General features: G+C 31.2%; 1 protein-coding gene and 1 pseudogene across 1 annotated transcript; both read left to right on the top strand.

The window, feature by feature from the left end:
- The first annotated feature begins 97 nt into the window (after positions 1-97).
- Positions 98-6,566, top strand: LOC123895978 (annotated as a pseudogene).
- A 5,879-nt stretch (positions 6,567-12,445) lies between these two features.
- LOC123894560 (WAT1-related protein At5g07050-like) lies at positions 12,446-16,390 on the top strand. The gene is made up of 7 exons (XM_045944579.1): positions 12,446-12,733; positions 12,816-12,878; positions 13,081-13,197; positions 13,579-13,831; positions 14,115-14,276; positions 15,101-15,252; positions 15,948-16,390. Exons 1-7 carry the CDS (start codon positions 12,537-12,539, stop codon positions 16,204-16,206), a joined length of 1,203 nt encoding a protein of 400 aa, XP_045800535.1. The 5' UTR covers positions 12,446-12,536; the 3' UTR covers positions 16,207-16,390.
- The last annotated feature ends 634 nt before the right edge of the window (positions 16,391-17,024 follow it).

The following is a 17,024-nucleotide window of genomic DNA, read 5'->3' as shown; positions in this document are numbered from 1 at the left end:
TTTCGTTGGTTCTATGATGCAAACAAAAGTTATCTTTTCATTACACTATGAATTGTTAACAAAAAACTAAAAGGAACCACCCATTGTTGGGAAAACTATGGAGTTTTCTCAAGCTAAACTAGCAAGATTCAGTAGAAAGCAACAACTAAAGAAGCAAGCAAAGAATAACAATGTCTCATCTTCAGGTTTATGTATTTATATACTACCATATTTCTTATTTCATAATTTCATCAAAAAAGATACAAATGGTTTCATTATTCATCAAGTTATTGAATGATACACATTTGTTTTTTTGAATAGAAAATGTTAGACCAATGGATGCAACCCAAAGAAAGAATTCAAGGTTTGATGGAATGAGCTCAATAACACAAGATTCAATGGAAAGATCTTATTCAAATTTAGGTATGTATACCTTTCAATCAAACCTTCTATTTAATATGAATGTTTATTTAATAGTTGTTTAACTAAAATATTCAAATATAGAGAATGTTCAACCAATGGACATAAGTCCCAACTACAATATTGTTTGCAACACTCCAATTGCTAAGAGGAAAGCAGATAGGATTCCTCTATCACCTTTGAATCCAGGTATGTATTGAAGTTTTTCTAATATATATGTTTGATGTTTGTATATATATATATATATATATATATATATATATGTCCTTTATAATAATTTGATGAAAAATAAAACCAATACATAAGGTGAAGTATATTTATTATTTTAGTTGTGATTGATTGAATAAACAGGTTCTATTCTCACAACAAATTCATCTCAAAACGTGAATTCAACCATACCATCTAAAAGAATCCGAACTCCAAATCCTAAGTATTTTTCTCCTACGTCATGTTTCGTTAATTCTCTCACCGAGGATTCAGTCATTACTTCAAAATCAAGACAACCAAGTCAATATCAAAAAGGTTAGAATACAAAACTAGATTTATTTATATGTTCTAAACATAACTATGTTTGTTATTCCTAATAAAATAGTTATTGTGTCAGGATCCACTTCGGCTTCTAATAATAAAGTGAACAATTCAGCTTACTCTGAGGTTATCAATCCAACTTTCAAAAGTTCGGATGGAAAATACTCCAGGAAATTTCCACTACACTCTAAATATATCGGTGTTCAAAGATTGGATTTTGAGGATGACACACAAGGTATGTAATTTTAAAACATTTTTAGGTGTTTATACAAGATGAAAATTTTAGTCAATGCTATTATAAACTGACATTATCTAAACTTCCAAAGCAGGTTCTTCTGTTGACGTGGATAATAATGTTGATCATTTCAAATCAACTTGCTATGCAGCTTCTGAAATCGAGCGTATGTATTTAACCTCCTTTAAGTATTTTTATAAAACGTTACAATATGAGAAACTATACTAATATAAATGTCTTTCTTAAAAACATGTAGCTATCCTTAATTTTGGACTTCCTGAATTTACATGCACAAAGTGCTTTGCTGAAATGTGGTATGAGGAAAGATCAGAAAAAACAAGAAATGGTCTTCAAATTGAATTTTCCATGTGTTGCCAAAAAGGAGAAGTTAAGTTGCCTCTTTTAAAGAAACCTCCGAAACTATTGATGGATTTAATTAGTGGTCAAGATCGTAGGAGCAGACATTTTAAGGATAACATTAGAGCTTACAATAGCATGTTTGCATTTACTTCCATGGGTGGTCAAATAAATGATAAAATCAACGATGGCTTAGGACCTCCGCAATTTATATTAGGTGGTCAAAATTACCATAGAATTGGTTCTCTGTTACCTGAGGTAGGAATGACTCCGAAGTTTGCACAGTTGTATGTGTATGATACGGAGAACGAAGTAAATAACAGAGCTGCATGTTTTAGGTAATTCTTTATAATTTTTTATAATGTTGTCCACTTTGATTCTTTACAAATTTTCAGTTTCAAACGTATATGTATCATACTAATATAAGCACATTATGAAAAAAAAATTAGGTCTGATAAGAAACAAAAAGATCCCATTGATCGCACTTTAGTTAAAGACCTTCAGCATATGGTAGATAATTACAATGGTCTTGCCCAAGCTTATAGGAGAGTCAGAGATGCACTACAAAATGGCAGTGAATGTCAACTATCTCTAAGATTATATCGAAACCGTGAAAAAGATTCAAGAATGCATAATATTCCTACGGCTGATGAGGTGGCAGGTTTGATTGTAGGAGATTTTGATGATTCTGATATTGGAAGAGATGTAATTGTCAATGAAAGGAAATATGGATTGACAAGGATTCATGAAACTCATGTGTTGTTCTTGCCTCTTCAATATCCTTTACTCTTTCCACGTGGTGAAAATGGTTGGGAACCAGATATTCCACGTTTTTTTACAGAAGAAGTATCAAAGGAAAAAAAGAGAGAGAGAGTTTCAATTAGAGAATTTATTGCTTTTCGACTTCAAGATAGAAAAGTTGAATTTGGCAACATTCTTTATGGTAAAAGGTTGTTTCAACAGTTTGTTGTTGATTGTTACACCATGTTAGAAGCCCAACGCCTGTCATTCATAAGAGAAAACCAATCCAAAATCCGTAATGATGTTCTTAGTGGTCTACAAGAAGCTGTTGATAGAGGTGATGTAGATGCGTCTTTAGTAGGGAAGCGTGTTATTATTCCTGATTCTTTCACCGGAGGTCCAAGATATATGTTCAATAATTGTCAAGATGCTATGGGAATTTGTAAGAGGTTTGGTTATCCTGATCTATTCATCACAGTTACATGTAATGCAAATTGGCCAGAAATACGCGACTTCATTCGTCCTAAAGGTTTTCAACCATCTGATCGACCTGATATCGTCTGTAGAGTGTTCAAGATGAAGTTAGATCAAATGTTGATTGACTTCAAAAAAAATCAGATATTCGGCAAGGTCATAGGAGGTAAATATTCTGGAAGTTTAATTAAAAACATTTATATACGATCGTTGTTAGATTACGTTGTTTCATTTTCATAATGATTGATTTTTAAGATCTTATTGTTATTATGTATTATGATAGGCATGTATACCGTTGAGTTCCAAAAGAGAGGACTACCACATGCACATATGTTATTGTGGTTAGATGGTGAACATAAGATAACTTCTGGTGCTGATATTGACAAGTTAATCTCTGCTGAAATTCCTCATCCTAAATTATATCCAAAACTCCATGCTGTGGTTACTTCATATATGATTCATGGTCCATGTGGCAAATCTAATCTCAGTTCTCCTTGCATGAATGGCACGCTTCAATGCTCAAAATTCTTTCCAAAGAAATATAAATCATCCACAAGTATTGATGAGGATGGATATCCGTCGTACAGGAGACGTGATACCGGAGTAGTTGTAGAAAAGAGTGGAGTGAAGCTGGACAATGGCTTTGTTGTTCCCTACAATCCATTTCTTTTGATGAGGTATCAGGCTCATATTAATGTTGAAGCTTGCAATAAGTCCAATGCCATCAAGTACTTATTTAAATATGTTAATAAAGGTCATGACCGGTCAAATATTGAGATTTCAAATGGCAAAAGGGTTGCAAAGAACACTGAATGTGTTGATGAAATAAAAAAATATTATGAGTGTCGATATTTATCTCCGTCTGAAGCTGTTTGGAGACTATTTAAATTTGACATTCATCAAAAATTTCCAGCTGTTATTAGATTGTCTATTCATTTAGAAAATCAACAATGTGTCAAGTTTGATGATAACAGTAAACTTCATAATGTCGTGAGTTACCATGAAATGATCGACACAATGTTTCTTGCTTGGTTTAATGCAAATACTCAGTATGAGGAAGGCCGTGATCTGACTTATGCAGAATTTCCTTCAAAGTTTGTTTTTCATCCTAGAGATAACCGTTGGGAACTAAGGAAGAAGGGTTTTAGCATCGGAAGACTTTCATATGTGCCTGTTGGAGCGGGTGAACTGTATTACTTGAGAGTTTTGTTGACAAAAGTCAGGGGTTGCACAAGTTATGAAAGTATCAAAACGGTGAACGGAAAATTATGCAAAACATTTCAAGAGGCATGCAGTGAACTGGGCCTTTTAAAAGATGATCAGGAATTCAAAGATGGACTTATCGAAGCTTACGAAACAGCTACAGGTGGTCAGATGAGAAGGTTGTTTGTTAGATTATTGAACATGAATACAATGAGTAATCCATACGATGTTTGGCTCTCTACTTGGCATTTATTAGCCGATGGTATACTTTACAGTAAAAGAAGAGAACTAAATCTTCCAGGTATTAATTTGTTTATTATCTTTATTACCCTGTTTATGATATTTTCTATCAATTTAATTTACGTCTTATAAAATTTATATTTTGTTGTAGAATTGCAATTAAGTGATGAAGAGTTGCAAAATCTCTGTCTCATTGAGATTCAAAAATTGTTGCTTTTAAATGGAAGAACATTAAGTGATTACAAGACCATGCCTGTACCAGTAGATGGAGATGTCAATAATTTTGAAAATAGACTCATAGCAGAGGAACTGAGCTACAATAGAGATGAATTAGGTGTTCTGCATGCAAGTTTAGTTGAGCAATTAACTGAAGAGCAACTTTCTGTCTATCAAAAGATCATGACTTCTGTTTTGTCTGAAACCGGTGAGTTTTACTTTTTGTACGGATATGGAGGTACCGGGAAGACTTTCTTATGGAGGACACTATCAGCTGCCTTAAGATCTCAAGGTAAAATTGTGCTTAATGTTGCTTCCAGCGGAATTGCTTCACTGTTGCTTCCTAATGGAAAAACCGCTCATTCAACTTTTTGTATCCCATTAGAAATAAATGATAAATCTACTTGCAATGTTAAACAAGATTGTCATAGAGCCAATTTGTTGAGAGCAGCAAGTCTAATCATATGGGACGAAGCTCCCATGATGAATCGATATTGTTTTGAAGCATTTGATCGTACAATGAGGGATTTGATGTCGAAGGTAGATAAGGACTTGAACACTAAGCCATTCGGTGGAAAGGTTGTTGTTTTAGGTGGAGACTTTAGACAAATCTTGCCTGTAATTAGGAGAGGTACAAGAGGAGATGTTGTGAATAAAACATTGTGCTCATCAAAATTATGGAAGCATTGCATTGTTTTAGAGTTGACAAAAAATATGAGGCTGAAAGGTGATTCCGCGGACAAGTCACAATCTGAGCTTAAAGAATTTGCTGATTGGATTTTGAAAATTGGAGATGGACTCATAGATTCAGATGAAAATGGAGAGGCCCAAATTCAAATTCCCGAAGATTTGTGTAATTTAGAAGTCGATGACCCGTTGCTTTCTTTGGTTAATTTTGTTTATCCAGATGTTGTAACCAATTATGGGCAACCAGCTTATTTTGAAGATCAAGCAATACTTGCTCCAACTTTAGAAGTTGTTGAAGATGTAAATGATTATGTGTTGTCTCTGATTCCCGGTGAAGAAAAAACCTATTTTAGTTGTGATACACCGTGCAAATCTGATGAAGATTATGAAGTTCAAAGCGATTGGTTTACATCAGAATTTTTGAATGACATTAAATGTTCCGGGATACCTAATCATCGCTTGACACTAAAAGTTGGTGTGCCTATTATGTTGTTGCGAAATATTGATCAAGCTGGCGGACTTTGTAATGGTACTAGACTACAAGTTAGGGATTTGGGGAAGAATATTATAAAAGCAACGTTTATCAATGGAAAACATGCCGGTGAAACTGTTTTTCTTCCAAGAATGGACTTGATACCTACTGATTCAGGTCTGCCTTTCAAGTTTGGCCGCCGTCAATTTCCTATAAGCTTGTGTTTTGCAATGTCAATCAACAAAAGCCAAGGACAGTCTATGTCAAAGGTCGGACTTTATTTACCTCGGCCGGTTTTTACACATGGTCAGCTCTATGTAGCCATTTCTAGAGTTACAACCAAGAAAGGATTGAAGATGCTTATTTTAGATGAAGATGGAAAGCCTTGCACCACCACTCTAAATGTGGTATTTCCTGAGATTTTTGAATCCTTGCATAACATAGTTAGTTGATGGAACCAACAAAAGGTAATTACATGATAATTTAATTTTCATATCATACCAATAAATGATTTTTTATATTAATTTATATTTATTCTAACATATTTCCATATGTACTTGCAGGTTTATAACATAATTAATGACTTATATTTTGACTCTCTCATGAGGAAGTGTCCATCTCTTATGGTCAATGTAATGTCATGTGTCTAATTTATTTATTGCAACTTTTGGGACAAATATCAGGATTTTTATTCTCAACATGTTTTGCACTTAAAGTCTTCATTTGTAAGGATTAATATGTGTTTAAGTAGATTAATTGTTTTACTTTGACTTAGCATATGTTTAAGGATGATTGCCTTATTTTGATGCAAACAATTAAGAGCTTAATTGACATTGGCATCTTATTGTTATAATCATCATTATTATTATTATTATTATTATTATTATTATTATTATTATTATTATTGTATTTGTTGTACCAATAATTACTTTTCATTTTTTAGTTATTTATTTTATAATGTGAATTCATTAACAGATTGCGTCAATGAATTGGAAGAGGTATTATGATGCTTAATACTTTTTGGATGTGTTTTCAGATCTACAAAAACACATAAAAATAAATGAAGCTAGAATTTATGATGTTAAATAGCATCATTATACTATTGTTGTGAAAATAATATTTAGACCAAAGTAATTGTTTATATATTGCTGTTTTGGATTCATCTTGGTAGACATAGGTTCTGTTTTGGATGTGTTTTCAGATCTACAAAAACACATAAAAATAAATGAAGCTAGAATTGTGAGTGAACTTTAGCATGGATTATATGATATTGGGATGTTCTTTGCAATCTAAGTACATTAATTTTCGGTTAGAAATAAAAACTTCTTAATACAACAATTTCTTTTAGAATGATTATCAGATTTTGTGAGTCAATTGGATTCAACATTGTAGCAGAGCTGCAATAATAGTAACTTCTTAATACAACATTTATATTCACTTTCAATTTCTTTTATGAATATCATATAATAATCATATGTTTCCGATATGTATACCAGATGAATTTGATTCAAGATGACGGTATTGAACTCGAAAGGTATTGGGAAATAAACATCAGTCAACAGCATGTAGATCAAAGAGCATTCTTGGTAAGAATATAGTATTTGTGTTTTAATATTCTTGATATAAGTTATAATTGCTTAGCTTTGTAAAATTGTATTTTGATTTTGTATGTTTCCACTATTCAGCATTTTCCTACAATAATAAGTAAGGCTTTCTTAACACCGCAACAACGACGCATTAGTATGGTTCTTCAGAACACAAATATTTCCGTTGATTGTGAAATTCGAATGGCCGCAAGAAATCAACATGAGAGGTACATATCTGTAGGTTTTAATACATTTCTAAATGTTGCTAACATACAACCTGGCTGAAGATGTCGCTTCACTTTAGAGGATCCACCTCAAGTCTTGAATGTTGTTGTCATGGATCAACAACAGTAATTGTATTATGTCAAATAAACTTATCATGGCTAATGTGTTGTAGTTGATTATTTTATTAAGTTAAACCTTTGATTTAAACAATGCTATGTATTGGTTTAATGTTGTTTTTTGGTTTTCAGTTAAAGTTTAAAATATATAAACAATTATATTTATTGATTTTGTTAGGGTATTTAACATAGGTCTAAATATTATATTAAATAAGCTATGTCATTATTCAATCATACCAGCTATAGTCGCCCCGTGCATTGCACGGGTACGTATACTAGTTAAGAATACAAATGTAGTAATATTCTCTTGTATTTTGTACATTATACTTTTTAAACATTAAATTTTTTATGTTATTAAATGTAAATTTCTACTTTTAGATACCTTAACATGTGTCTTTGATGCACATGTTAACATGACCTTTTTTTTCAATAATTCATACCATGATAATTAACTTAACAGATAAGCGTGCTTAACTTTCAGTACCCTTTGGATGGGTGACATTTTGGGTAGTTCCAAGAAAGTGTGTGAGTGAGGACAAAGCAAGCTTAAATATTCGTGTTGGTTTATGGGGTCGTTTGGCAATACTTAAAAGCAGTATAAGATATTACAAACGGTATTAGAAAATACCCCTTCCAGTACAATGTGGATTTATCGGGAGTGAATCAAATGAAGGTTGGTGGGCATGTGACGCTAAGACTAAGCCAGTGCACATACATGGAAAATGAGCGGCTTTTTAAAGCTTCTAAACAAAAACAAAATAGGACATGAATGAACTTCATTCATATTAGAATGAGAGGGATCTTGAGGTCGTTTGTAGGTACTATACATGGTTGGAGGAATGCTTATAAGAATTAATTTGTACTACCTATATCAATAAGATGCCTTTTCTTTTCAGTACATCATATAAACATAAGAACTCCACAGCTAAACATGTTTGATTTGGAGCATGCTTTGGATTGATGAGTGTGGACAAAAGCGCATTGAAAAGACTTAAGTTGGTTTGTGGATTCAGTCAGCATGCGGTACCTAAAAAGCAAACTCATATATTACAAATGGTTTAAAAGTAGACATCTCCCAGCATGTGGTTCGTAGGCTAACCAAGCAAAATCGGGTGAGTATACGATGCCTGGGACTAACAAGGGAGAACAGTGATCGCTATGGACAATGAGCAGCACATGATAAAAGAGGAGACATAAATGAACCAAATTAACATTGGAATTAGAGAAATTAAGAGGTTGTGTAAGTATTCATGGGACTGTATTGTTGAAGGAATGCTATACTACCTCTACCAACAAGATACGTCTTCTTTTTTATAGCACACACCATAATAACTCCATAGTTAAAGATGGATGATGTTCTAAAAAAAATTCTGAAACAAAGCATACTAAAAAAACACATTGGTTTGTGGGATTAGTCGATAGTACTTTAAAAATAGGGATTAGTGTTCAAATTTTGTGGCGAATCAGTGTTCAAATTTTGACGATAAGAAATATCTATTTTTTTTTTTTTGGGTTAAGAGAAATATCTATATTTATTTAGTGTCTAACAGTATGTTAAAATTAGGATTACTCCAATAAAAGATGCCTAAAATTGGTTCTCATTAATTGGTTAGTGCTTGCTTGCACACAATTAACTCACGCATAACACCTGATTTTGTATAAAAGGAAAAAGAAAAAGAAAGAATGATCTTTTAACACGGAATGTCATATAAAGAGATTAAACTATGAATCACTCAAAGTCACTTTAAAAATCATCAAAAGAAATAATTGGTAATTATTTCCACATGCAATGAAGAATAGTAACTACTCATAGTAGGTTTTGTTAATCATTTTGTGTTCGAACTCCTACTACGTGAGAAGAGACACTTAATTTGTTCAAAGAATTATTGTTTAAAGTGACACAAAATCAGAACCTTACGTCAACCAGATTATTTAGTAGACGCCAACTAAATTTCCATTATCATCAACACTGTAAAGTAAACTACCTTGCTATATTTGTGGTTGTTACAAATTGAACAAACGTAAACAACTATAATATTATTTCACTTAATTATATTATTATTAGGTAAATTTAGTTACTATATATAGTATATACTCCACATGTAAACAAAAAGGTTTGATTTAGGGTCTGTTTGGTTCGAAATAGAAGGAGGGGAGGGGAGGGAAGGGGAGAAATTTTAATGGAGGGGAGGGGAAGTGAGGGGAGGGGAGGATAATATTTATGTTTGGTTCAAAAGAGGGGGAAGTGAGGGGAGGGGAGGATAATATTTATGTTTGGTTCAAAAGAGGGGGAGGGGAAGGGAGGTGACAGATTTTTACTAAATATGTGTTTGGTTCACAAGGGGAGGGGAGGGATTCTAAAATTAATTTACTTTTTTATCCTTGTCATCTTTACAAAATCTCAACATTTTAAAATTATTTAGTATTCACTACATAAACAATTAAATATGAAAATTCAATAACCGAAAATGTTTGTTGATAATTTTTTTTTAAAAAAAGTAAGGGTAGAACTCACACGCACTAAATAATTAATGATGTTGGTTAGTATTTTGTTAACACATTGTAAAAAAAAATAGAAAAAGTTAATAATTTCGGAAAATACTAGTATTATTGAGTGCTAGAATTTCATCTTTTAAAGTAAATAAGTGGAAGAATCAGAATTCAAACTTCGGTCATGCATATTACATACAATATCCCGACTAAATAAGTTATAATCACGTAGCGGTTGGAAACAACAACAACCGCAAGCCCTTATATTTAGTATAAATTTAAATAAAAAATAGAGTTTAATTGATATGCACCGACGGTGTAAAATAGTTTTGCACAATCGTTCAATAAACAAATATTATTTTGCCTTGTCATATCAAGAAAGTGGGGTGGAATGGGTGATGTGGCAGAAAACATGGTTGGTATTGGTTGACAGTGTAAAATTATTTTACACCGTCGGTGCATATCAATTAAATCCTAAAAAATAATACCAAGAGATATATTAGATGAAGAAAGATCAAAAATATTTTAGGCGGTGGTGTAAATATAAGAAATGTAGAAAATTTGAATGCAGTAATTTACGAGTGTTTTCAATGTCAAAATGTGAAAGAAAAAATTTGCACTGTTAATTTATAGAAATTAATCCTTTTTTTTTTATAATGTCGGCAATGAGGATTGAACCTAAAACCTCATGCATACCATACAAATCTCTCACCACTAGACCAAACCTAATAATTTAAAATTAATCCTTAATTTTACCCAAAAAAAATATTAATCCTTAATTTTTTATAATTTCGGTAGTAGTTTATTAATGTTTTCTAATAGTATTTTTCTTTATATAAACATTTTTATTTTATAGATGAAGTAGCGAACACTACTTGAAATTGACACATACAATACAATTGTAAAGTTACGAGTTTGAATTTGGATGAAGATGTTAAAACTAATAATATCAGTATTACGTGTTGAGCTATGTCTTACATACAACCGAATTTTTTTTCTAATAATTGATATTGTGAAATGAATATTAAGTAGTGTATCATTATTTCCTCGCTATTGGGTACCTGTTAGAATCGTAAGATTTACCAACAATGAATTGATCAAAATGTTAAGAGTCGTAGGCCTCCTAAATAGGTGGTCAGCGGTTCAATTTTTGGTTCTTGCGAATAGAAAAATTTAGTTGGGACCAAAGAGTTCACCTTTGTTTTCACCCATTCTTTGACAAATATTAGTCACCATTAAAATACAGCGAAAATTTTATGTCTCTTTTTTTAATTGGCTAAATTTTATTAATGAAAAAATCCTCTAAATAAGAAGTATAAAGAATTGTCGGATCAAACAAAGAAAGACAAGGTGATTAAAACACCTTAACCAATCAAAAAATACAACAAATTAAACAACCGTCTCAACCCACCCCTTACAATAGTTTGAAATTCTACTGCAAACAACCTCAACCAAAACTACCGCTCAAAACCAGACAACATCGTTTAAAATTCTACAATGAGTTTCTAATGTCTTATTCCAACTTCAACCTAAAACTAGAGCATTGAAACTGAAATGAAGCATAATAGAAATACCTCCTACCGAAAACTCCATAGCCGAACTAGACCCTTCTAACTACAAGGAAACGCCAACAACTAAACTCACTTCGCAGATACCTGAGCAAACTGCAACGTTAACGAAAACAAATTGTGAGGTTTAATTAAATAAGTGGGATGGCTTTAAAAATGGATTATTTAATTCAAGTTAGAACCGAGCAATAAAATAATTTTTCGATTCCATTGAAACTATGAAAGGCAATTGTTCCCATATAGAAGATACATTCATTCTTGTAAATGAAGCATATTATTGTGCATTCTTTTAAAAGAAAAAATATATTATTCTAGAAATAACAACTTTATGTTATAAATAATTAACTTTTTTATGTAAAACTTTACACTCCCTCAACTTCTTATTATATGAAAGAAAGAAAAAAACTTTTTAAATTTATTAAATAACTAATTTATCAAATTTATATTAGATATTCCATACATCAATTATAATTATAATAGTGATCTAAAAGTACTTTGTTAATCATTATTTATCCCATTGTGTTTCAATGTTTTATTTTTATCACCAGTATTTGGCTCACTGGACCGCTTAATATAGTTCAGATGTCAGTTTTCGTTCTGACATCAAGTGATTCAGCCTCCTCCCAATCGCAGCTACGTAGGATCGAACTATAATTCTTCTACTAAGTTCAGCGTTGATCACAATTGGACCATCTATCTAATGTGTCTGTTTCAATGATTTTAGTTGAGCAATAAAATATATACATTGTCGAGTTGCCCCCTATTCCAATAAAATCCACCAAATATTGCCAACCCCACTATAGGAGCCATACTAAATGCAATTATACGTGTACATGGATATGACGTAACCAATTAAATTCCATGTTGGTATAAATAATAGGACCCTTCCCATGCTACTACTTAGGAAGAAACACAAAACCTTCTTTCAAGTGTTCTTCCTCTTTTCTCTATAATACTACAATACAAAATAATCTTTTTTCTCAAAATCAAAAAACAAAAATGGCCACTGAAAAATCAAATTCCTATGAGAGTTGTAAACACTACATGGCTATGATATGTTTACAATTTGGCTATGCTGGTATGAATATTATCACTAAGGTTTCACTCAACCAAGGAATGAGTCACTATGTCCTCGTCGTTTATCGTCATGCTTTCGCAACTGCTTGCATAGCTCCATTTGCATTTTTTCTTGAAAGGTTTGTATCATAAACATATTTAAACACAAAGTCGCATTTCTATTGCAAATTAATGCTAACTTTTATGGTTTCATTTTTCCAGGAAAGGTCAACCAAAGATAACATTCCGAATTTTCATGCAAATTTTCATCCTAGCTCTTCTCGGGTTAGTCTTATAACATTTTTTTTAGTCTCTCTCGAGAGAGAGAGTACGAACATGCAATTTTTTAATTTGTAGGGACTGAAAACTGGTACATATGCATGGATTATAAATAAAATTTGAGATCGATAGTAATAGTGTATAGAAAATTAAATTAAAGTTGCATATTTACTAATTATGTGATTATTGTATTTGATTAACAAAACAGGCCAGTGATTGATCAGAATTTCTATTATGCTGGGTTGAAGCTTACATCACCAACTTTTTCTTGTGCAATGAGTAACGTGCTTCCTGCCATGACTTTTGTGATGGCAGTTATATGCAGGTAAATTAAAATAAAATCCTGATTATTTTTTAAGGGTATATGTTTCATAAAGAGAATATCCTGGAAAATATGGAAGAAGGAATTCATATTTTAAATTTTTATAATTCTTTATTTTATATATAGTACTAACTTTAGATTTATTAAATAACTGATGTATCTAGTCTATAATATAGACCAGATACACTAGTTATTCAGATATGAACTTAAAATGTCAATTGTTTCTTATAAAAAAATCGGAGGTAGCAAATCAGAGACAGAAAATCAGAAATCCCTCTCTATATCTATATCTATAACTAAATTTTTTTTTAAGCAGTTAATTTATACTAGAATTTTTTCCTTTTTTTTTATGAATTGCTAATATTTATTTTTAAATATGAAAAGGATGGAGAAGATAAACATAAAGCAAGTAAGGTGCCAAGCAAAGATATTTGGCACAATATTGACAGTAGCTGGTGCAATGCTAATGACATTATACAAAGGTCCTATTGTGGAGATGTTTTGGGCCAAACATAGACATCCTCAAAATGAAACACATGAAACAACCACCACAGGATCTTCTGAAAAAGATTGGATTTTAGGCTGCACTTTCCTTATCCTTGCCACCTTTGCTTGGGCTTGTCTCTTTGTTTTGCAAGTAAGACATTTTTTTTTTTTTGCTGCTACGAGGTTTTTGCGCGCCCTATTTTTACTTATCTTCTACTTAAGCGTCGGATGTTATAAAATAAGAAATTTGAGGAAAAAACGTTATTTGCTACTTAAGTAGCAGATGATGTTTCAGAAAATAGTAGGGTGTCACAAAAAAAATCCTCATACATTAAAGTATATAGTAAAAGGAAAATGCACTAACTTTAATTCACATACTTTATGTTTGAAAAAGTGTATAATTTTTAACATTTATGGTACAAATTATTGGGCAGGCAAAAGTTATAGAGACGTATAAGCATCATCAGCTAAGTCTAACTTCACTTATGGTCTTCATTGGTACTCTTCAAGCTATTGCTGTTACTTTGGTGGCTGAGCACAATCTTTCTGTTTGGAGGATTGGTTGGGATATGAGTTTACTTGCTGCTGCTTATGCTGTAAGGATCTTCTTTTTTCTTTAACTTTGTTGTAAGAATTTAATTTTGATACCTTTTTAATGTAAAAACTTTTTGCACCGTCAATGATATAAGTTATTCATATGTATAACTTTAAAAGTAGTTACGATAAAAGTTAAACTAATTTTATAATTTAACTATTATAAGATTCATTTACAACGTAAAAAATATTTACACATGATTTTTTTTGTCAAATTAGCATAATAGTTAGACTCGCACACTTTAAATGTGGAGAATTTAGGATACGAACTCTGAATTTATCCGACTTTCAAGAATATGATTGGGCGGGTCCTCTGCAACCCTTCATAGAAGGTGAGTAGTTGATTCACGCCAGGATGTTGAGTCTGAATTTTGTTGATTGTAAAAGTTCAGTACTTTTTGTACTCCTTATAATAATATTTTTTTTATTTAAAAGAAAAAAAAAACTGAGCTACATTACGAAATTATTTACACATGATTTAAATCCTTATAAAAAAGGACTTGTTCAGCTTTACTTTCCAATTTACGACAAATTAATGACATTGTATTATGCTTTTCATACTCACAAATATATTGGGGATTTTGCTTTTGGTCTCTCAAATAATTTCTCATTTTTAGTTTGTCAATCTTTTTTTTGTTTGAACAAGTAGTTCGTCAATCTTAAACACGACTCACAGAAAAATACATATCATTATTGTTTCTTATTTAGGGTTAATAATAAATAGACTACAAAGTAAAAATTTCTTATGTTTAGAGGGATTAAAAAGATATTATACTATTTGTATTTTGTATTAATTTTTTTTTTTCCTTATGATTATTTCTTTTAGGGGATTGTGACCTCAAGCTTGGCATACTATGTGCAAGGGCTAGTGATTAGGAAGAAAGGGCCTGTCTTTGCAACTGCCTTTAGCCCACTTATGATGATCATTGTTGCTGTCATGGGCTCCTTTATCCTTGCAGAACAGATTTATTTTGGAGGGTAAATTTCTATTAATGCCCCTCTATTAATGGACATATTCACATAAACAATACATGCATATTTAAATTTAGTTACCATCTTTTAAATTATTGTATGTTCCTCAATAGCAAATATTGGCAAGAAAAAATATATATTTCAATTTTAGTATAACCCATGTAATATATATTAAGACTATATGTCCCATTAATAGCATATGTTGACTTATGATAATCATTTTTTTTCAAACAAAAAATTTATAGGCAGTAAAATATTCCCTGACATATATGTAATTCAAATTTTAGTATAACCCATGTAATATATATTAAGACTATATGTCCCATTAATATAAATTAATAAGAATATTTTCTAAGACCAAAAAAAAAAATTCTAATTTTAAATTTATATTGACTGTGCCTAGATTTTTTTCTCATTATTATTTCCTTTGTACATTTTTTGTTATGCTAATTTTGCATTTCTTGTTCCTATTAGCTTTGTTAGTTAAATATATTTTTCCTATTAAAAAAAGTTAATAAAAATATATTAAGCTTGATTGATTGCCACAAGATTTTAAAACAATTTATTATAATATGCAAATAATTTTATATTATGATTTTTTTTAATCAAAATAATATATTTTCTTCAATATTACTCCAACTTGTATTTGAATATGTCATGATTCTAACTAAAGAATTTGGTTTTGGACATTGTGGATGCAGTGTGATGGGTGCAATCTTGATTGTGATAGGCTTATATTCTGTTCTATGGGGAAAGCACAAGGAAGAAATAGAGAGAAAAGTTGATGATATTCCTTTGCCTATAAAGAGTACTCAAATGAGTGGAAATTTAGGGCCAGTGATTGATGACACAGATCAAGTAAAACATGGTCAAGTTGGTGATACTAACAACATGCTTTCTTCACTTGCAATAACTATGCCTACTAGAGAGCCTACTAATAATAATGTTAACCAACAATAAAATGTTTGAGAAAAATGGAATATGAATAGGAATGTCATTTACTTCATCTTCCAATATTATCCCCCCATTTTGTCCCTTTATCAACAAATTTTCCTCCCCCACCCCCCTTTTGTATTTGAGCAAATATATATAATTTTGTAACAAATTCCAACTAATCCATGTAGGGAATCATAAAGTTTTTCTATCTCTATCTCTTTTCTCTCTCTATCTTTTTTTTTTCATTCTAGTCGTTTTTCCTGACATGCACAAGTGATACAAGTCTTTTATCGTATACACGTTTATTTTTTATCATTGAATCAACGTCATATCACATCTTATTTAATATACTAGTGAGATTTATTGATCCAAAAATTAAAACAAACTTGTGCATAATAAAACACTTGTCTCACTTGTGAAGCATAGCCCCCCTTATCGGTATAGATGTTGTGGAATTTGTTGTCAAAGAAAAAGTTGTGGAATTTCTTTCATTTTATTTTATAATAATTTTAATTTTAATGAAGCCTGATTCAGATTCCACTAAACAGGTAGTGATTTGTGTTTTCTCATATTGATGTGTGTAAAACCATTTAACTTTGTTTGAGAATCTTGCACCAAGAATGCTTCATTCTATTATTGATCATATATTTAACAATTCTAGACTCGAGTGGAGGCAATGTTCTAAATTTTAAATCCACTGTTTGTATTTGCAGTCATAGTCGTGCTTTATTGCACTTGCATGAATTAATCTTTTCAAATAATGCGACAAAAAATATAGATATATTCTGCAATATGTTTTTTCTTTAATAACATATTTAAAATATACTTTTTTTGTTTACAAT

Source organism: Trifolium pratense, linkage group LG7 (assembly GCF_020283565.1).
Source record: "Trifolium pratense cultivar HEN17-A07 linkage group LG7, ARS_RC_1.1, whole genome shotgun sequence".
Lineage (NCBI taxonomy): Eukaryota > Viridiplantae > Streptophyta > Magnoliopsida > Fabales > Fabaceae > Trifolium > Trifolium pratense.
Note: the sequence above shows the minus strand (reverse complement) of the source record. Positions and strands in the feature narration are given on the sequence as shown.

Bases quoted from the DNA above. Each gene is read 5' to 3' on its own strand.
- LOC123894560 (XM_045944579.1), top strand. From the start codon at position 12,537: ATGGCCACTGAAAAATCAAATTCCTATGAGAGTTGTAAACACTACATG. The intron at 12,734-12,815 runs GTTTGTATCATA...TCATTTTTCCAG, and splicing joins TTTGCATTTTTTCTTGAAAG to GAAAGGTCAACCAAAGATAA. The intron at 13,832-14,114 runs GTAAGACATTTT...ATTATTGGGCAG, and splicing joins CTTGTCTCTTTGTTTTGCAA to GCAAAAGTTATAGAGACGTA.